The sequence below is a fragment of the Sus scrofa genome, chromosome 2, assembly GCF_054392235.1.
Source record: "Sus scrofa isolate SSC_HxYL_T2T_F1_AM1 chromosome 2, Sscrofa_HxYL_maternal_Yorkshire_Landrace_v2.0, whole genome shotgun sequence".
NCBI classification, from domain to species: domain Eukaryota; kingdom Metazoa; phylum Chordata; class Mammalia; order Artiodactyla; family Suidae; genus Sus; species Sus scrofa.
Window position 1 is genome coordinate 17,019,447 of NC_139384.1, and position 17,672 is coordinate 17,037,118.

The 17,672-nt window shown below is 40.6% G+C and overlaps 4 protein-coding genes across 5 annotated transcripts in view; 3 read left to right on the plus strand and 1 right to left on the minus strand.

The window, feature by feature from the left end:
• The window catches only part of LOC110255252 (olfactory receptor 4S1), a 100,619-nt gene that overhangs the window by 2,894 nt on the left and 80,053 nt on the right, over positions 1 to 17,672 (plus strand). The window lies entirely within an intron of this gene.
• Positions 1 to 17,672, plus strand: part of LOC100515430 (olfactory receptor 4X1) — an 81,307-nt gene that overhangs the window by 2,894 nt on the left and 60,741 nt on the right. The gene's annotated exons all lie outside the window — the stretch shown is intronic.
• Positions 1 to 17,672, plus strand: part of LOC100523534 (olfactory receptor 4B1-like) — a 57,827-nt gene that overhangs the window by 2,868 nt on the left and 37,287 nt on the right. The window lies entirely within an intron of this gene.
• On the minus strand, positions 14,416 to 15,447 carry LOC100518653 (olfactory receptor 4S2-like). Its single transcript, XM_013987265.2, has one exon. The coding sequence runs from the start codon at positions 15,445 to 15,447 to the stop codon at positions 14,416 to 14,418; it is 1,032 nt and encodes a 343-aa protein (XP_013842719.2).

The following is a 17,672-nucleotide window of genomic DNA, read 5'->3' on the forward strand; positions in this document are numbered from 1 at the left end:
TTCCCCCACCCCTCAGCTCCTATAAACCAATTTTGTACTCTGTTTCTGAGTCTGATTTTTTTTTTTTTTTTTTTTTTTTTGCTCTTTAGGGTCACACCTGCAGCATATGAAAATTCCCAGGATAGGGGTCGAATTGGAGCTGCATCTGCCAGCCTACACCACAGCCGCAGCAATGGGGGATCCGAGCTGTGTCTACGACCTACACCACAGCTCCTGTCAATGCCAGATCCTTAACCCACTGAGTGAGGCCAGAGACCAAACCCGCAACCTCATGGTTCCTAATCAGATTCATTTCCGCTATGCCATGATGGGAACTCCCTGAGTTTGATTGTTTAAAAATGTATTTATTAAAAAATTTTTTTGGCCACACCCATGGCACATGGAAGCTCCTAGGCCAGGGATTAAACCTGTGACCTGAGCCACAGCAGTGACAATGCCAGATCTTAACCTCCTGAGCCACCATGGAACTCCTGACTTTATTTGCGATTCCACATATTAACCTCTTTATTACTAGATCATAATGTGCTTTTTCTCTTGTTACACTCTTTGACTTAAAGAGTATTTTTTTCTGATATAAAAATAGCAAATCTGTTCTCTTTCCGTTTTTGTTTGAATGGAATATCTTTTTTCATCCCTTCATTTTCGGACTGTGTGCATCTTTAAAGTTGAAGGATATAGGCAGCATATAACTGGATCTTGTTTTTTTAATTCACTGAGCCACTCTATGTCTTTCAATTGAGAATTTATTTCATTCCCATTTAAAGTAATGATTAATTGATGCAGACTTATTATTGCCATTTTATTAACTGTTTTCTGGCTGTTTTACAATTCCTTTCTTCTTCTCTTGCTATGTGATTTGATGATTTTCTGTAATGGTATGCCTGGATTCCTCTCTTTTTATTTTTTGTGACTCTACTATAACCTTTTGCTTTGGGTTTACTTTTTACCGTGAGGCTTACATAAAAGACCTGATATTTAGGATAGTCTATTTTAAGCTGATAACAACTAAAGTTCAATTGCATATTAAAGCTCTACATTCTTTCTACCCTCTACATTTATGGGATTTTTGTTTGTTTGTTTGGTTTTTTTCTTTTTTTTTGGACCATACCTGCAGCATATGGAAATTCCCAGGCTCAGGGCTGAATAGGAGCTGCAACTGCCAGCCTACACCACAGCTCGTGGCAGTGCTGGATCATTAACCGACTGAGTGAGGTCAGGGATTAAACCCATATCCTCAGGGATACCAGTCAGGTTCTTAACCCACTGAGCTACAACGGGAACTCCTACATTTTTGTTTTTGATGTTACACTTTACATCTTTTTACCTTGTGTGTCTGATAACAAATTATTATAGTTAGACTTTTATTTTTTAGTAATCTACTAGAGCCATAAGTGATTTCCTCACCCTGGTCACAGCATTGGAGTATACCGAATTTAACTATATATTTACATTTATCAGTGAGATTTATATTTTCACGTTTTGCTGTTACTAATTACAGTCCTTTCACTTCAGCTTGAAGAATTTCCTTTGACATTTTTTTTTAATAATTTTTTTATTTTCCCACTGTACAGCAAGGGGGTCAGGTTATCCTTACATGTATACATTACAATTACATTTTTCCCCCACCCTGTCTTCTGTTGCAACATGAGTATCTAGACAAAGTTCTCAATGCTATTCAGCAGTATCTCCTTGTAAATCTATTCTAGGTTGTGTCTGATAAGCCCAAGCTCCCGATCCCTCCCACTCCCTCCCCCTCCCATCAGGCAGCCAAAAGTCTCTTCTCCAAGTCCATGATTTTCTTTTCTAAGGAGATGTTCATTTGTGCTGGATATTAGATTCAAGTTATGAGTGATATCATATGGTGTTTGTCTTGGTCTTTCTGGCTCATTTCACTCAGGATGAGATTCTCTAGTTCCATCCATGTTGCTGCAAAGGGCATTATGTCATCATTCTTTTTTATGGCTGAGTAGTATTCCATTGTGTATATATACTACCTCTTCCGAATCCAATCATCTGTCGATGGACATTTGGATTGTTTCCATGTCCTGGCTATTGTGAATAGGGCTGCAATGAACATGCGGGTGCACGTGTCTCTTTTAAGTAGAGCTTTGTCTGGATAGATGCCCAAGAGTGGGATTGCAGGGTCATATGGAAGTTCTATGTATAGATTTCTAAGGTATCTCCAAACTGTTCTCCATAGTGGCTGTACCAGTTGACATTCCCACCAACAGTGCAGGAGGGTTCCCTTTTCTCCACAGCCCCTCCAGCACTTGTTATTTGTGGATTTATGAATGATGGCCATTCTGACTGGTGTGAGGTGATATCTCATGGTCGTTTTGATTTGCATTTCTCTTATAATCAGCGATGTTGAGCATTTTTTCATGTGTTTGTTGGCCATCCGTATATCTTCTTTGGAGAAATGTCTATTCAGGTCTTTTGCCCATTTTTCCATTGATTGATTGGCTTTTTTGCTGTTGAGTTGTATAAGTTGTTTATATATTCTAGAGATTAAGCCCTTGTCCATTGCATCATTTGAAACTGTTTTCTCCCATTCTGTAAGTTGTCTTTTTGTTTTCTTTTGGGTTTCCTTTGCTGTGCAAAAGCTTTTCAGTTTGATGAGGTCCCATGGATTTATTTTTGCTCTAATTTCGATTGCTTTGGGAGACTGACCTGAGAAAATATTCATGAGGTTGATGTCAGAGAGTGTTTTGCCTATGTTTTCTTCTAGGAGTTTGATGGTGTCCTGTCGTATATTTAAGTCTTTCAGCCATTTGGAGTTTATTTTTGTGCATGGTGTGAGGGTGTGTTCTAGTTTCATTGCTTTGCATACAGCTGTCCAGGTTTCCCAGCAATGCTTGCTGAATAGACTTTCTTTTTCCCATTTGATGTTCCTGCCTCCCTTGTCAAAGATGAATTGACCATAGGTGTCAGGGTTTATTTCCGGATTCTCTATTCTGTTCCATTGGTCTGTCTGTCTGTTTTGATACCAGTACCACCCTGTTTTGATGACTGTGGCTTTGTAGTATTTCTTGAAGTCTGGGAGAGTTATGCCTCCTGCTTGGTTTTTGTTTCTCAGGATTGCTTTGGCAATTTTGGGTCTTTTGTTGCTCCATATAAATGTTTGGATTGTTTTTTCTAGTTCTGTGAAAAATGTCATGGGTAATTTGATAGGGATTGCATGGAATCTGTAGATTGCTTTGGGTAGTATGGCCATTTTTACAATATTTATTTTCCCAGTCCAGGAACATGGAATATCTTTCCATTTCTTTACATCTTCTTTGATTTCTTTGATTGAAGTTTTCTAGTTCTCAGCATATAGGTCCTTTACCTCCTTGGTCAGGTGTATTCCGAGGTATTTGATTTTGTGAGGTGCAATTTTAAAATGTATCGTATTTTTGTATTCCTTTTCTAATATTTCATTGCTGGTACACAGAAATGCAACTGACTTCTGAATGTTAATCTTCTATCCTGCTACTTTGCTGAATTTATTAATCAGTTCAAGTAGTTTTGGGGTTGAGTCCTTAGGGTTTTCTATGTATAGTATCATGTCATCTGCATACAGTGACAGTTTTATCTCTTCTCTTCCTATATGGATGCCTTTGATTTCTTTTGTTTGTCTAATTGCTGTGGCTAGGACTTCCAAAACGATGTTGAAGAGCAGTGGTGAGAGTGGGCATCCCTGTCTTGTTCCAGATTTGAGTGAGAAGGCTTTCAGTTTTTCCCCATTGAGTATTATATTTGCTGTGGGTTTATCATAAATGGCTTTGATTATGTTCAGGAATATTCCCTCTATACCCACCTTGGCGAGGGTCTTGATCATGAATGGATGTTGAACTTTGTCAAATGCTTTTTCTGCGTCTATTGAGATGATCATATGATTTTTGACTTTTCTTTTGTTAATGTGGTGTATGACGTTGATTGATTTGTGTATGTTGAACCATCCTTGTGAACCTGGGATGAACCAACCCAACCTGGTCATGGTGTATAATTTTTTTGGTATGTTGTTGGATTCGGTTGGCTAAGATTTTGTTGAGAATTTTCGCATCTATATTCATCAAAGATATTGGGCGATAGTTTTCTTTTCTGGTGGTATCTCTGTCTGGTTTTGGAATGAGGGTGATGGTGTCATCATAGAATGTCTTTGGGGGTATTCCTTCTTCTTCAACCTTTTGAAAGAGTTTAAGGAGGATGGGCACCAATTCCTCTCTATATGTTTGATAGAATTCACCTGTGAAGCCATCTGGTCCTGGACTTTTATTTGTAGGGAGTGATTTTATGACCTCTTCAGTTTCATTTCTAGTGATCGGTCTGTTCAGTTGGTCTGTTTCTACTTGATTCAGTTTTGGCAGGCTGTAAGATTCTAGAAAATTGTCCATTTCTTCCAGATTGTCAAACTTGTTGCCATACAGTTGTTCATAGTATTCTCTTATGGTTTTTTGTATTTCTGCTGTATCCGTTGTGATTTCTCCTTTTTCATTTATAATTTTGGTTATTTGGGTTCTTTCTCTCCTCTTTTTAGTGAGTCTGGCCAGGGGTTTGTCAATTTTGTTCACCTTTTCAAAGAGCCAGCTCTTGGTTTTATTAATTTTCTCTATTGTTTTTTGAGTCTCTATTTTATTGATTTCTTCTTTGATCTTTATAATTTCCTTCCTTCTGCTGACTTTAGGACTTTTTTGTTCTTGTTTTTCTAATTCGTTTAGGTGGAGGGTTAAGTTGTCAATTTGGGATCTTTCTTCTTTTTTGAGAAAGGCCTGGATTGCTATAAATTTCCCTCCGAGCACTGCTTTCGCAGCATCCCATAGATTTTGAGAGGTTGTGTCTTCATTATCATTTGTTTCAAGGTATTTTTTAATTTCCTTCTTGATTTCCTCATTGACCCATTGGTTTTTTTAGTAGCATGTTGTTGAGTCTCCATGTAGTAGGTTTTTTCTCTTTCCTTTTCCCATGGTTGATTTCTAATTTCATGGCATTGTGGTCAGAGAAGATACTTGAGATAATTTCTATGCTCCTAAATTTATTGAGATTCGCTTTGTGTCCCAATATGTGGTCGATTCTTGCGACTGTTCCGTGTGCATTTGAGAAGAATGTGTATTCTGATTTTTTTGGATGTAGTGTCCTGAAGATATCAATTAAGTCTAACTTTCCTATTGTTTCCTTTAGGATCTCTGTTGCTTTATTGGTTTTCTGTCTAGAGGATCTGTCCATTGATGTGAGTGGGGTATTAAGGTCTCCTACTATGATTGTATTCTCATCAATATCTCCCTTTATGTCTGTTACTATTTGTTTTATGTATCTGGGTGCTCCTATATTTGGGGCATATATGTTGATGATAGTAACATCCTCTCCTTGGATGGATCCCTTAATCATTAAGTAGTGTCCTTCTTTGTCTTTCTTTATGTTTTTTGTTTTAAAGTCTATTCTGTCTGATATGAGCGTTGCGACTCCTGCTTTTCTGTCATGTCTATTGGCGTGAAATATTATTCCCCACCCTTTCCCTTTCAATCTATATGTATCTTTTGTCCTAAGGTGAGTTTCTTGTAGGCAGCATATTGGAGGTTTTTGCCTTTTTATCCACTCAGCCACTCTGTGTCTTTTGATTGGGGCATTCAGTCCATTGACATTTAAGGTGATAATTGATAGATTATTTATTGCCAATTTGAACCTCGTGTTCCAGTTGATTCTATGGTTCTCCATTCTTCCTTTCTTTTTTTTTTTCTTTTTTTTTTTTTTTTTTTTTTGGTTGGATGGTCTCCTGTTATTATCTGCTTGAGTGTATTTTTTTTTTCATTTTTTGCAACTGCAATATTTGATTTTGGCTTGTGGTTTTCCTGTTTTTTAAGTCTGCTAACCCCTTCCCATAATTGTGTGTTTTAGCCTGATGGTCCTGTAAGTTCAAACACTTCATTACTATATTAAAATTAAGAAGAGAAACATACAAACAAACAAAAAGGGTTATTTACTTCCTAACATCCCTTGCCCACATTTTATGGTTTTGATGACTCTTTTATTTTTTTCTTTTTAATTTTATTTTGTTTGAAGCATGTTCATGATTAAGTCTGTATGCTGGCTTATTTGAGTGACTGCTCTCTGATTGCGGTTTCCTCAGTCCTAGTTCTTCCTCTTCTTTTTTTTTTTTTCTTTTTTCTTCCCTTTCCTTCCTTTCTTTTTGGTTTAGAGAAGCGCTTTCAGTATTTCTTTTAGCCTGGGTTTTGTGTTGCTGTATTCTTTAAGTTTTTGTTTGTTGGAAAAAATTTTTATTTCCCCTTCTATTTTAAATGATATTCTTGCTGGATAGAATATTCTAGGTTGCGTATTTTTTCCTTTTAGCACTTTAAATATCTCTTGCCATTCCCTCCTGGCCTGTAGTGTTTCTGTAGAGAAATCAGCTGATACCTTATGGGGGTTCCCTTGTAGGTAACATTCTGTTTTTCTCTTGCTGCCTTTAGGATCCTCTCTTTATCACTAACTTTTGCCATTTTTATTATGATGTGTCTTGGTGTGGGTCTATTTGGGTTCAGTTTGTTTGGGGCCCTCTGTGCTTCTTGTATCTTGAACCCAGTATCCTTTAGATTTGGAAAGTTTCCATCGATAATTTCTTCAAATATATTTTCCATCCCCTTATCTTTTTCTACTCCTTCTGGAATGCCTATTATGCATAGATTGGCCTGCTTTATATTATCCCATAGGTCTCTTATATTGCTTTCCAGTTTTTTGATTCGGTTTTCTGTCTGTTGACCGGATTGAGTGATTTCCATTATTCTATCTTCCATATCACTGATTCGTTCTTCTGCATTATTCATTCTGGTTTTTACTGCCCCTAGTTCAGTTTGCTTCTCTGCACATGAGTGTTCTAGTTTTTCTTGGCTCCTCCTTATATGTTCTTGTTCCTTTCTGAGGGTATCTGCATTACTGTTCATATCTTCTCTTAATTCCTTCAGTATTTTCACTATTTCTCTTTTGAACTCCAGGTCTGTCGGACTGCAGAGATCTGTTTCATTGTTGACTGTTTTAGGTGAGTTCTCCTGTTGGTTTGACTGGGGGTGGTTTCTCCGCTTCTTCATCTTGCTTGTTGTTTTCTTTCTCCTGAGGGAGCTGTACTCCCCGTGACCGGGCAGTGTTTGCCTTGTCACTGCCATGGAATATTTTCTGAGGGCTGGCATTGTTGGTCAATCTTTTTTGAGGCAGTGTGGCTTTTCTGGAGTGTTGATGGGGCTAACAGTGTTTCTTTGAAGCAAAGAAGGACTTCCTGAGGGCAGACAGGCCTGGGAGGTCCACACCACGATGGTAGCAGATTTCACTTGGTCATGCAGAGCTTGCTCTGGTGTTTTTAGGCTGTGGGGTTCTCACTGGGGGTTGGCGGTGTTGGGCAGCTGTTCCTCAGGAGTGCAGCACCCCCTGGGGGCTCTGGAGCCGAGGATTCGGTGCCCAGCCCCCACCCATGCGTCTCAATTTTTTGGTGACTGTGCCCATAGTTCAGATGGTCCGTTCGGTTCTTGATCGGCTTTGCCATACTCCAACTTACTGCTACACTCTTCTCTGCATCTGGAAATTCCTCCAGTTCGTTTGATCTTTCCCCCGTGTAGGTGACTTTCCAGGGTGCGGGATCCCTTTCTCCTCCGCAGTTCCCTTTCAGGAGCGCCCGTCCCACTCGGATTCACCTTCTCTCACTCTCCTCTTTTCTCCCGTTCTGCCCAATAATGTCACGAACTTCTTGCCGTTATTGGAGTTTAGGTTCCTCTGCCAGCGATTGGTTGCTGTTCTGTGCGAGTCATTTCTTCTGTAGATGTGCTTTTTTTGTTGTGTTTGTGGGAGAGGGCGAGTGTGTCCCCCTACTCCTCTGCCATCTTGTCCTCTCTGGCCCTTTGACATTTCTTATGTTCTGGTCTGGTGGTAATGAATTCCTTTAACTTTTTCTTGTCTGGAAAACTCTTGATCTCTCCTCCAGTTCTGAAGGACAGCTCTGCTGGGCAGAGTATTTTTGGGTGGCATTTTTTTCCTTTGACACTTTGGATATATCCTGTCACTTCCTTCTGCCCTGCAGAATTTCTGCTGAAAAATATGCTGATAATCTTATTTGTGTGTGGGGGGGGAGGTTCTCTTGTACATAAGAAGTTGCTTTTCTCTTGCTACTTCTAAAGATTTCTCCTTATCTTTCATGTTTGCCAATTTAATGATAATTTGTCTTTATGTGGGTTTCTTTGTATTCACCTTATTTGGAACGCCCTGGCCTTTTTGGATCTGGATATCTGGGGGTTTTTTTGGTTTTTTTTTGTTGTTTTTGTTTTTTCCTCCAGGTTTAGGGAAGTTTACAGCCATTATTTTGCTTTCTGCACTTTTTCTCTCTTCTTCTAGGGCCACTAAAATGCAAATATTGGTCTGCTTGTTGTAGTTCCATGAGTGCTCTGTGCTGTCTTCACCCTTTTTCCTTTCTTTTTTTTCTTCTTGCTCCTCTGATTGGATGAGTTTTGCTGCCCTTTCTTTAACTTCACAGATTTTTTTTCCTTCTGCTTTATCTAGTCTGCTGCTAAACCTCTCTATTGAATCTTTCAGTTTAGTATTACAGTTTTCTGTTCTGTGATTTCTTTTTGTTAAATTTTCACTTGATTCATGTGTTGTTCTGATCTCAGTGAGGATCTTTTTTTAAAAAAACATTCTTTTCAGGACCACACCTGTGGCATATGGAAGTTCCCAGGCTAGGGGTTGAATTGAGCTGCAGCTGCCCGCCTACAACAGCCACAGCAATGCAGGATCCAAGCCACGTCTGCAGCCTACACCACAGCTCACAGCAATGCCATATCCTTAACCCACTGAGCGAGGCCAGGGATCACCCTGCATCCTCATGGATACTAGTTGGTTTCATGACCTGCTGAGCCACAATGGAAACTCCCTCAGTGAGGAGCTTTATGACCAATATATTAAACTTTTTTTTTTTTTTGTCTTTCTGCTATTTCTTTGGGCTGCTCCCGTGGCATATGGAGGTTCCCAGGCTAGGGGTGCAATCAGAGCTGTAGCCGCTGGCCTATACCAGAGCCACAGCAACGCGGGATCTGAGCCGCGTCTGCGACCTACACCACAGCTCACGGCAACGCCGGATCCTTAACCCACTGAGCAAGGGCAGAGACCAAACCCGCAATCTCATTCTTCCTAGGCAGATTCGTTAACCACTGCACCACGACGGGAACTTCTAAACTTTTTATCAGTAAATAGTTTATCTCCATTTCATTAAAGTCTGTTTCTGAAGGTTTATTTTGTTGAACATATTCCTCTGTTCATTTCCCTTGATTCTGTGTTAATTTCTATGCATCAGATAAAATAGCCACCTCTTCCTGTCTTGATGGAGTGGTCTTTGTAGGACATGAAATTTATTTTCAGCCTGGCCTGAACTTTCGGTTGTCTCCAACGTTTTTGATGGTCCAGGCTGCTTTCTTCATTTTTCGTGGCTCTCAGTAGCTGAGGGTTTGCCAAGAGCTGTCAGTGTCCCAAAGTCAGCACCTAGAAGCAGATTGATTAAAAGCTGGGCTCTCAGGCAACAACTTTTAAATTGTACAAATAAGCCTCTTTCAGGGAACGACTGGGAGATGGGAGTTTTTTGCTTGCTCCCTCTGCAGAGTTCAGCAGAGGTAGCCACAGCAAATACTCACGTGCTTGAAGAGCGACTGTTTTGTTTGCTAAGGTGTTCTGGGTTTCATGGGCACAAGCCCAGTTGGCTTTTGGAGCTAGGTGTTTTGGGGTACATTCCTTAGGTGGAAGTCCTAAAAGTTGGGATACAATATTGGGTCCAAAAGAGAGAGAAAGAAGCTAGGAGTTGGGAGTTCTTCCTGATGGCATGTTTCTGTGCTAGGGAAATGGTTTGTGGAGAGAGAGTGCCTCAGCCTTCTGTACTCATTTCAGTGTGGGTTTTTTCTTGTTCACGCAATGTGTAGGAATCACTCAGCTAGTTTTTGGATTTCTTTCAGAAGGAATTGTCCATGCGTAGTTGTAGATTTGGTGTGTCCATAGGGTAAGGTGAGTTTAGGAACTTCCTATGTCACTGTCTTGAACTGGAACCCATAGCACCATTCTTTTAACTGTTTCATAGTATTTGATTTTATATATGTTCCAAAACGTATGTGTATGTGTGTGTGGGTTTGTGTGGACTAATCTCAAGGTTAAGCTAATTATACTCCCTATTTTATCATTGATCCATGTAAGGTCCCTCTTGTTTTAAAATTTATTTTATCTTTTCTTGTGTGTGCGTCTTTTTGCTATTTCTTGGGCCGCTCCACCGGCATATGGAGGTTCCCAGGCCAGGGGTCGAATCGGAGCTGTAGCCACTGGCCTACGCCAGAGCCACAGCAACGAGGGATCCGAGCCGCATCTGCAACCTACACCACAGCTCACGGCAACGCCGGAGGATTAACCCACTGAGCAAGGGCAGGGACCGAACCCGCAACATCATGGTTCCTAGTCGGATTCGTTAACCACTGTGCCACGACTGGAACTCCTAAAATTTATTTTATCTTTATTCTTTACTCCCAATCTGTATTAGTTTTAGTTGGGTCCCATAGTGAAGTACCATAGATTGAGAGAGATGCAAATATGTATATATATAGTAATTATATATAGTAATATATATGAATGTAATCACATCTATCTATTGAGCTATCATCTATCTATATCAGGAATTGACTTCATAGGTTATGAAGTCTGAGAAGTTGAAAGGTCTGCCGTCCACAAGGTAGAGACCCCAGAGAGCCAATAGTGTAGTTCCAATCTGAATCCAAAGGCCTGAGCATCACGACTGCTACTGGTATGAGTCCAAGTCCAAGGGCAGGTGAAGACCTGTGTCTCAGCTCGTGTCAGGTGGAGAGAGGGAATTCTGCCTTCCTTTGCCTTCTCTGTCCTATTCAGGCCCTCGAGGGACTGGATGGTGCCCGTCCTCATTGAAGAGGGAAATCTGCTTTACTCTTTCTGCTGAGTCAAATGCTAATCTTTTCCAGATGCATCTTCTCAGCCACACCCAGAAATAACACTTAACCACATATCGGGCATCCTGTGGCTCAGCCAAGTTGCCACATAGAATTAAGCATCATAGACATCTACTAAGACTCAGCGTTACCTGCATCCAGGCGGTAGAAGAGGAAAGAGCATGGAGTGGGTTCATGGGAGACTCAAAGTGGTCCACGTCACTTCTCACATTCTAGGGGAGAGGACTTATTTACATCCACTCCCAACCACAGTAGTGGCCAGCAGCATGGTCTAGCTGTGTGCCTAGAGAAGGGGAGCACCCCCATTTCAGTGGATGGCGAGTGGTCTTTGCCCTAGTTACTAATTTACGTTCCCACCAACAATATCCGTGGGTACTACTCTCCCACTCGACCAATAGTGGATATTATCACACTTTTACATTATTACCAATCCGATGGATGGTGAAAAATCATGCATTGGAAAGCAATTTATATTTTCTTGATTACTTGTACGTTGAAACATTTTTCCTATTTTGTTGGCTACTGACATTTTTCCTCTATGGATTGTCTTTTCAGAAGCTTTCTTGTTAAAATATTTCTTATTTGATTTATAGGAGATATTAATTAGTATGTAGTGATTTCTCATTCTCCTTTGCTGATTTGGGTTCCTCTTATCTATACAGCTCTGAATATCAGCTGCCTCCTCCTTATGGCTCTTGGTTTAGGCTGTTGGTCCTGCAGCACTTGTTCAGGGCTATCTCATCATCGTAACTCCCAAAGACCCCCTGACCTTCAGCTACCTTTCTCTCCTCTGTGGAACTAGCCAGAACTCCTGGATATTTTCCTATCACATGGGAGCTCTATACAATTTAGTTACTATTTTGCTGTACTTTATGCCTATCCATGCACCAATGATTTCCTAATTTCATTATTTAAAATTCCAGGATGTTTTAATATTTGCTTGTAACATTTTGCCATTAAAAACAAGGTTTGTGAAAGCAGGACTTGCAGAATAGAAGCGTAAGGAACTCATAAAACTTATCTCCAAGAAACAACAATAAAACTGGACAAAATTATCAAAAATAATGGTTCAAAAACTCTAGATATTGATCAGATACATACCACAAATTGTGAAGTATTTATTCAAGAAAATTTGCCCAACCTTGGAAAGAAGACTGGGAGCCTATGGCCGTTTTATTCTGAGGCTGCTCCCACCCACTCATCCTCCAGTTAGATGGTGTAGAAGTTCCAGACGGCAGAGCGTTGTGTTGTACAAACAGGCAGCTCCACTTCTGGAGAGAGTTGACTTTCTTTCTTTGGAGCTGAGTGAGAAAGTTTCATGCCTATGCTCGTCGTTGAAAACAACAGCAATGCCAGTGGCAAATGATCAGAGGTCTTTCCTGAGGTCTTAAGACTTGTTAGGCAAACAGCAGTTTGGAAGACAAGTATAAAATGTGACAGGAAGGTCTAGGGGATGAGGTCTCGTCTCCGTTTTCTTCTTGTTTATTGCAGAGCAGAAGGAACCGCTGAGGCAATTCCTGAAGGTCCCCTCAGCGGACAGAAACCATGATGAGCCAGCATGGAAAGGGCATCTAGAGTACAAACAGGGGACATGCATGAGTCCACCCTGAGCCTTTCAGAATTGTCCTAATTGTCGTGCCTAATTGTCCTAATTGTCCTTCCCTTGTCCTAATTTGGTATACAGTTGATGTTCTCTCCATAGGGGACCTGGTCATTGTGCAGTGGGATGATGTCCATCGAGCCATCTCATCTGAGTCCTAAAATGTTTAACTACTACTATGCTCTTGATATACAGTAGTAGAAGAAAAAGGAGGGGAGAAAGAATCAGCATATGACAAGTGCTTCAGCTTCTGCTTCTGTAGCCAGTGAATAGTCCAAAACTGCCCTGTAGTCTGTACTCCCCTTAGACAAAAGCATGAGGGTCCCCTACTCCAGGCAGTGTCCCAGAAGGTTCAGTGCTTTGGGGAGCACCTTCTTGACATTAAAAAAGCAAAAAAAAAACCAAAAACCTGCATTCAGTGCTAGAGGGAAACCAAAGTTTATTTCCTTAATCCTCAGGAGGGAAAAATGGAAAAAAATGATCCACCCAGAACTGTTCACATCTCTTGGGTTTCAATGATGAGAGGCTATGAAGGTGCTAGGCAGTTAGATATAAACAAAATGTATGTTTAGTACACTGGTAGTTCATAATTTAAAATATACATTTTTAATCTATCCATGCCACTGTTAAACAAGTTAGGCAAGTCTGCTCAGAAAGTAGAACTCACTTCTCTTCAAGTCATGCAAAAAGATTTTCAGTTATTTTAATATTTGCATGTATTTTTTCCCCTTGGAATGGAGGATCTCGGTCAAAGGTTGTATTGCCTAGGCAGCATCTCTGGGATTGAGTTCGTGTGTAAAAACTTACTGGGAAGTGCTCCCACGATCAACATCTGTCAAAGAGTGAAGGAAGCAGATTTGGGCAGAGGGAGAAGATGAGCTGTGGTACAGTAACAAAAAAGATCTTGGATGGCCCCACAGGGAACTTTAGAGCTGGAATGGCCTTGAAGAGTTGTTTCAAGCTGTTTCACACCGTCTCATTTTACCATCACATTGACCATTCTTGAATGCAGCCTGCTGGGGGCTGAGGATGTGACGTTGGTGCTCCCCTGGAGGAAAGGTATTATCTGGAGAAGAATGAGCAGCCTTCCTCCTGGCAGCTGAGGGAATGAGCACGTCCATCCGGAAGGGAAATCTGGGTGGCTCACCACAATGTCCACTAAAAACCCTTTCCTTGAACCCAGGTAGCCCCCCATAATGAAGATGGTTGTTTTTTTTTCTTTTTCTTCTTTTAATACTGAGTCCAATATAGCTTCTGCTGTAATGTCAACATACACAATTCCCATCTATGAACTGTCTAAAGACAATTATGGGAGAGAAACACCTCAACCTTAAGTTGAATTCCTGAAATGAGAATTGTCTAGATGTGTGAAGTTGCCAAGTTAAGGGTAACAACAACATCCAGGAATGCAGCTTGACCACTGATGAAATGCTTTCACCTCCACTTTCATCTCATTTCCTATATAACCCTGGGGAGTCATGGGTAAGGTAGTAGCTTCATCTCTCTTTTCAAGTGAGGATACAGGAAAGGCAAATGTTAGTGAAATGAACTTGAGACTTTGTTGTTGGTATCACTTCTTTGTTAGCATATATATATATAGATACGTGACATACCACCTCACTCAGAGGCTATTGCTAGAGGCAACAGTTCGGTGTCATGAAACCGACTGTGTTTGGTGTCAGGTTTTTCTATAAAAGTGTTTAGTCCACTCATGGCTCCTCGTAGGGAATATCTACTTGATATTAGAGTGCCTTTAGCATGTCTCTAAAGTCAGCTACTGGTGATTGGTAGGGCAGACCCTCCAAACCAGATCTTTAGACATCAAATCCAAGACTCTTCCTATGATACTTAGGTATTTGTGTGATAGGATTGAGGACTGATGACTGACAAATTCCCAACAACATTTTTGGGAGCTGGTACAACTGTACCAATTCCATCGAACTTCCCATCAGGGTCTCTCCGATTTCTGCCCAGCAACCTCTTGATCCACAGTCTCCTCATGGCATTTTTCACTTCCACGCTTCTCAGGCTGTAGATCAGAGGGTTCAGCATGGGTGTGATGATGGTGTAAAATAAAGCTACCATCTTGTCCTCCGGGAAAGTGGTAGAAGGCCTCAGGTAGATGAAGATGCAGGGGACAAAATACAGGATGACGACAGTGATGTGGGAAGCACACGTGGACAGGGCCTTGTGTCTCCCCTTTGATGAGCGGGTCTTGAAGGAAAGCAAGATGACTGTGTAAGAACCCACAAGGATGACAAAGGAGATGAGTGAAATCATGCCACTGTTGGCCACCACAATGAGCCCCACCACATATGTGTCTGTGCAAGCCAGCTTCAGTAAGGGGTGGACGTCACAGAAGTAGTGGTCGATCAGGCTGGGGCCACAGAACGGCAGGTGGACAGTGAGCATGGTCTGGATAAAGGTATGCACAAACCCTCCTAGCCAACAGGACACCACCAGTATGGAGCAGAATTTCCAGTCCATGATGGTCAAGTAGTGTAGGGGCTTGCAGATGGCCACGTACCTGTCATAGGCCATCACTGTGAGGATAAAGATCTCTGTGCCACCAAGCAGATGGACAAAAAAGAGTTGGGCCATACAACCAACCAGAGAGATTCTTTTGACGTTGACTTGAAAGTCAGTGATCATCTTGGGGGCTGTAACAGAGGAATAACAGATGTCAACAAATGACAGGAAGCTAAGGAAGAAGTACATTGGAGAGTTGAGATTTGGGCTCCTTTGAATAGTCATTATAATTAAAAAATTTCCAGTCATGAGGATCATATAAAAGAGGATGAACAAAAAGAAGCATATTTGCTGCGCTTCCTGATTTTGGGTAAGACCCATGAGGATAAATTCAGTAACATTATTTTCCATGGAATTTGGCAGTTAATAAGAGGTGAACACTGTGATTTTTTTTTTTTTACCTGTGGGGAAAAATACAAAAGAAAATAAGCTGTGGGCACACAATACTATAACATTGTTATTATTTTTAAACAATTATTGACAAAATTTCTCCCTTATGGTGTTTGTTTTGGTATAGTGTTTCTTAAAACTACCAGATATTGAGGAGTGGAGTGCAGGGAGAAAGAAGAGAGCGAAGGCAAATTAGTGGAGTTCAAATATATTTAGGAGTGGATCCTGGGTTTTCCACTTAATAGTCAGTTGTCTGAATCATCATTGCTTCAGAATTGAAATTAAATCTACCTGTTAAATCAGGATGCTGAGTGACAACCTTCACTCTCTTTCCTCCAGGATGCTTTTTACCTACATTCTAGCTATAAAAATATACACACATACACACATTTGTGATCAAAAGTATATGTCCTCAAGTATACAGCTCTGTGTCAGATGTGGGATGTAACTGGCCTTTTATGTGGCTCTTTGTCCTTCTCCATTCCTGACAGCCTGATTGGCTTTATCATATTTTATTCTGGAAATTTGCTTTTTGTCACGCCTTGTTATGTTTGAAAGCTGGGGAAAATGCACAGAGGCTTCACAAAAAGTAGCTACCATTTACAAGATGCTCAAGATTTCAGATTCTAGTTGATATTCATTGTTATAGGGAATGGGGAGATGGTTCTCAGCTAGGTTTAGCGGTGCCTCTGTCCATGGCCAATTTTGAGATCTGGAGCAGGTTACTTACCTGTGTAGAGACCTAGTGTCTTTGGTCAATGGGTTAACCCTACAGGATACTAGGGTCTCCTCCAGCTGTAATCTTCTGTTTGTTTGTTTCTTTCTTACTCATTTGCCTCTGATATCTTTTTCTTCTTCTTTTTAAAATTATAGCATGATTTATTTACCATCTGTCATCTTATGTCATGAAATCTGAGATGATCTTTTCAGTGCAAAGAATCACTGTCATTGAGTAGGGTTTATTTCACTCATTATTTTTGTGTTCCTTTGAACCAGGAGATGTGTGAAAGTGGGGACAAAGTGCACCTATTTTTGTGTTGCCTCAGTGCACATACTGCTTCAATTAGTAGGGCGAGTCACTTAAACCCTTGAAATTCAGCTTCTTTATCCTTTAAAAGGAAATGCTACTGACCATTTCAGGAGAATTATTTCAAATACCAATCCTAGCCCGGCATATAGGAAGTGCTAGCTGAATTATGCTTTTTGATTTTCCAACTACAAGGCCAGTACATATATTTTATTATGAAAAATTACAAATGCATTCAGTGGGGATAAGTGCTCCTGTATTACACAGAATAAAAAGCAATTCATATTTTACAATATATTCATCCACTGTTTTTCATTCCTTTTGTTCCAACGTATTTTAATGCAAATTTTAAGTCATCATGTCACTTCAACTTCTATTGCTTCAGTATCCATGTCTCTAAAAAGAAGGAATTTTTGGAGTTCCCATCATGGCTCAGTGGTTAATGAACCCGACTAGTATCCAGGAGGATTTGGGTTTGATCCGTGGCCTTGCTCATTGCTTTAAGGATCTGGTGTTGCTGTGAGCTGTGGTGTAGGTCGCAGACACGACTCAGATCCCGTGTTGCTGTGGCTGTGGTATAGGCTGGCAGCTACAGCTCCGATTTGACTCCTAGCCTGGGAACCTCCATGTGCCGCGGGTGTGGCCCTAAAAAGAAAAAAAAAAGAAAAAATAAAAATAAGGAGTTTTCTTTTCTTTTTTTTCTTTTTGTTTCTTTTGGAAACTTTTAGGAGTTTTCTTATGTGAACACAAAACATGATCTCATCGGATAAAACTACCCACAGTTTCCAGGTATCCATCAATTGCTGGTCTGCTGGAACCACGTTTTGTTCCCACCTCTCCTTACCTCTCCTTAGCTGAGGGCCTCCTAGGTCTGCGCTGTATGATGTGGTAGCTCACAGTGGCTCCTGAGCGCTTGCAGTGTAGGTAGTGTGATTAAGAAACTGAAGTTTCAATTATATTTAAAGTTAAAAAATTATAGTGACATAAAATAATTTGACATCATAAAAATTTAGATATGTTGGGTTAAACAAATGATTAAATACTGCCAAAATGAATCCCCCTATTTGTTTTGCCTTTCCCCCGCCTCCTTTTTGGCTGCTCCTGTGGCATGCAGAAATTCCTGGTCCAGGGATGGAACCCATATCACAGCAGTGACCCA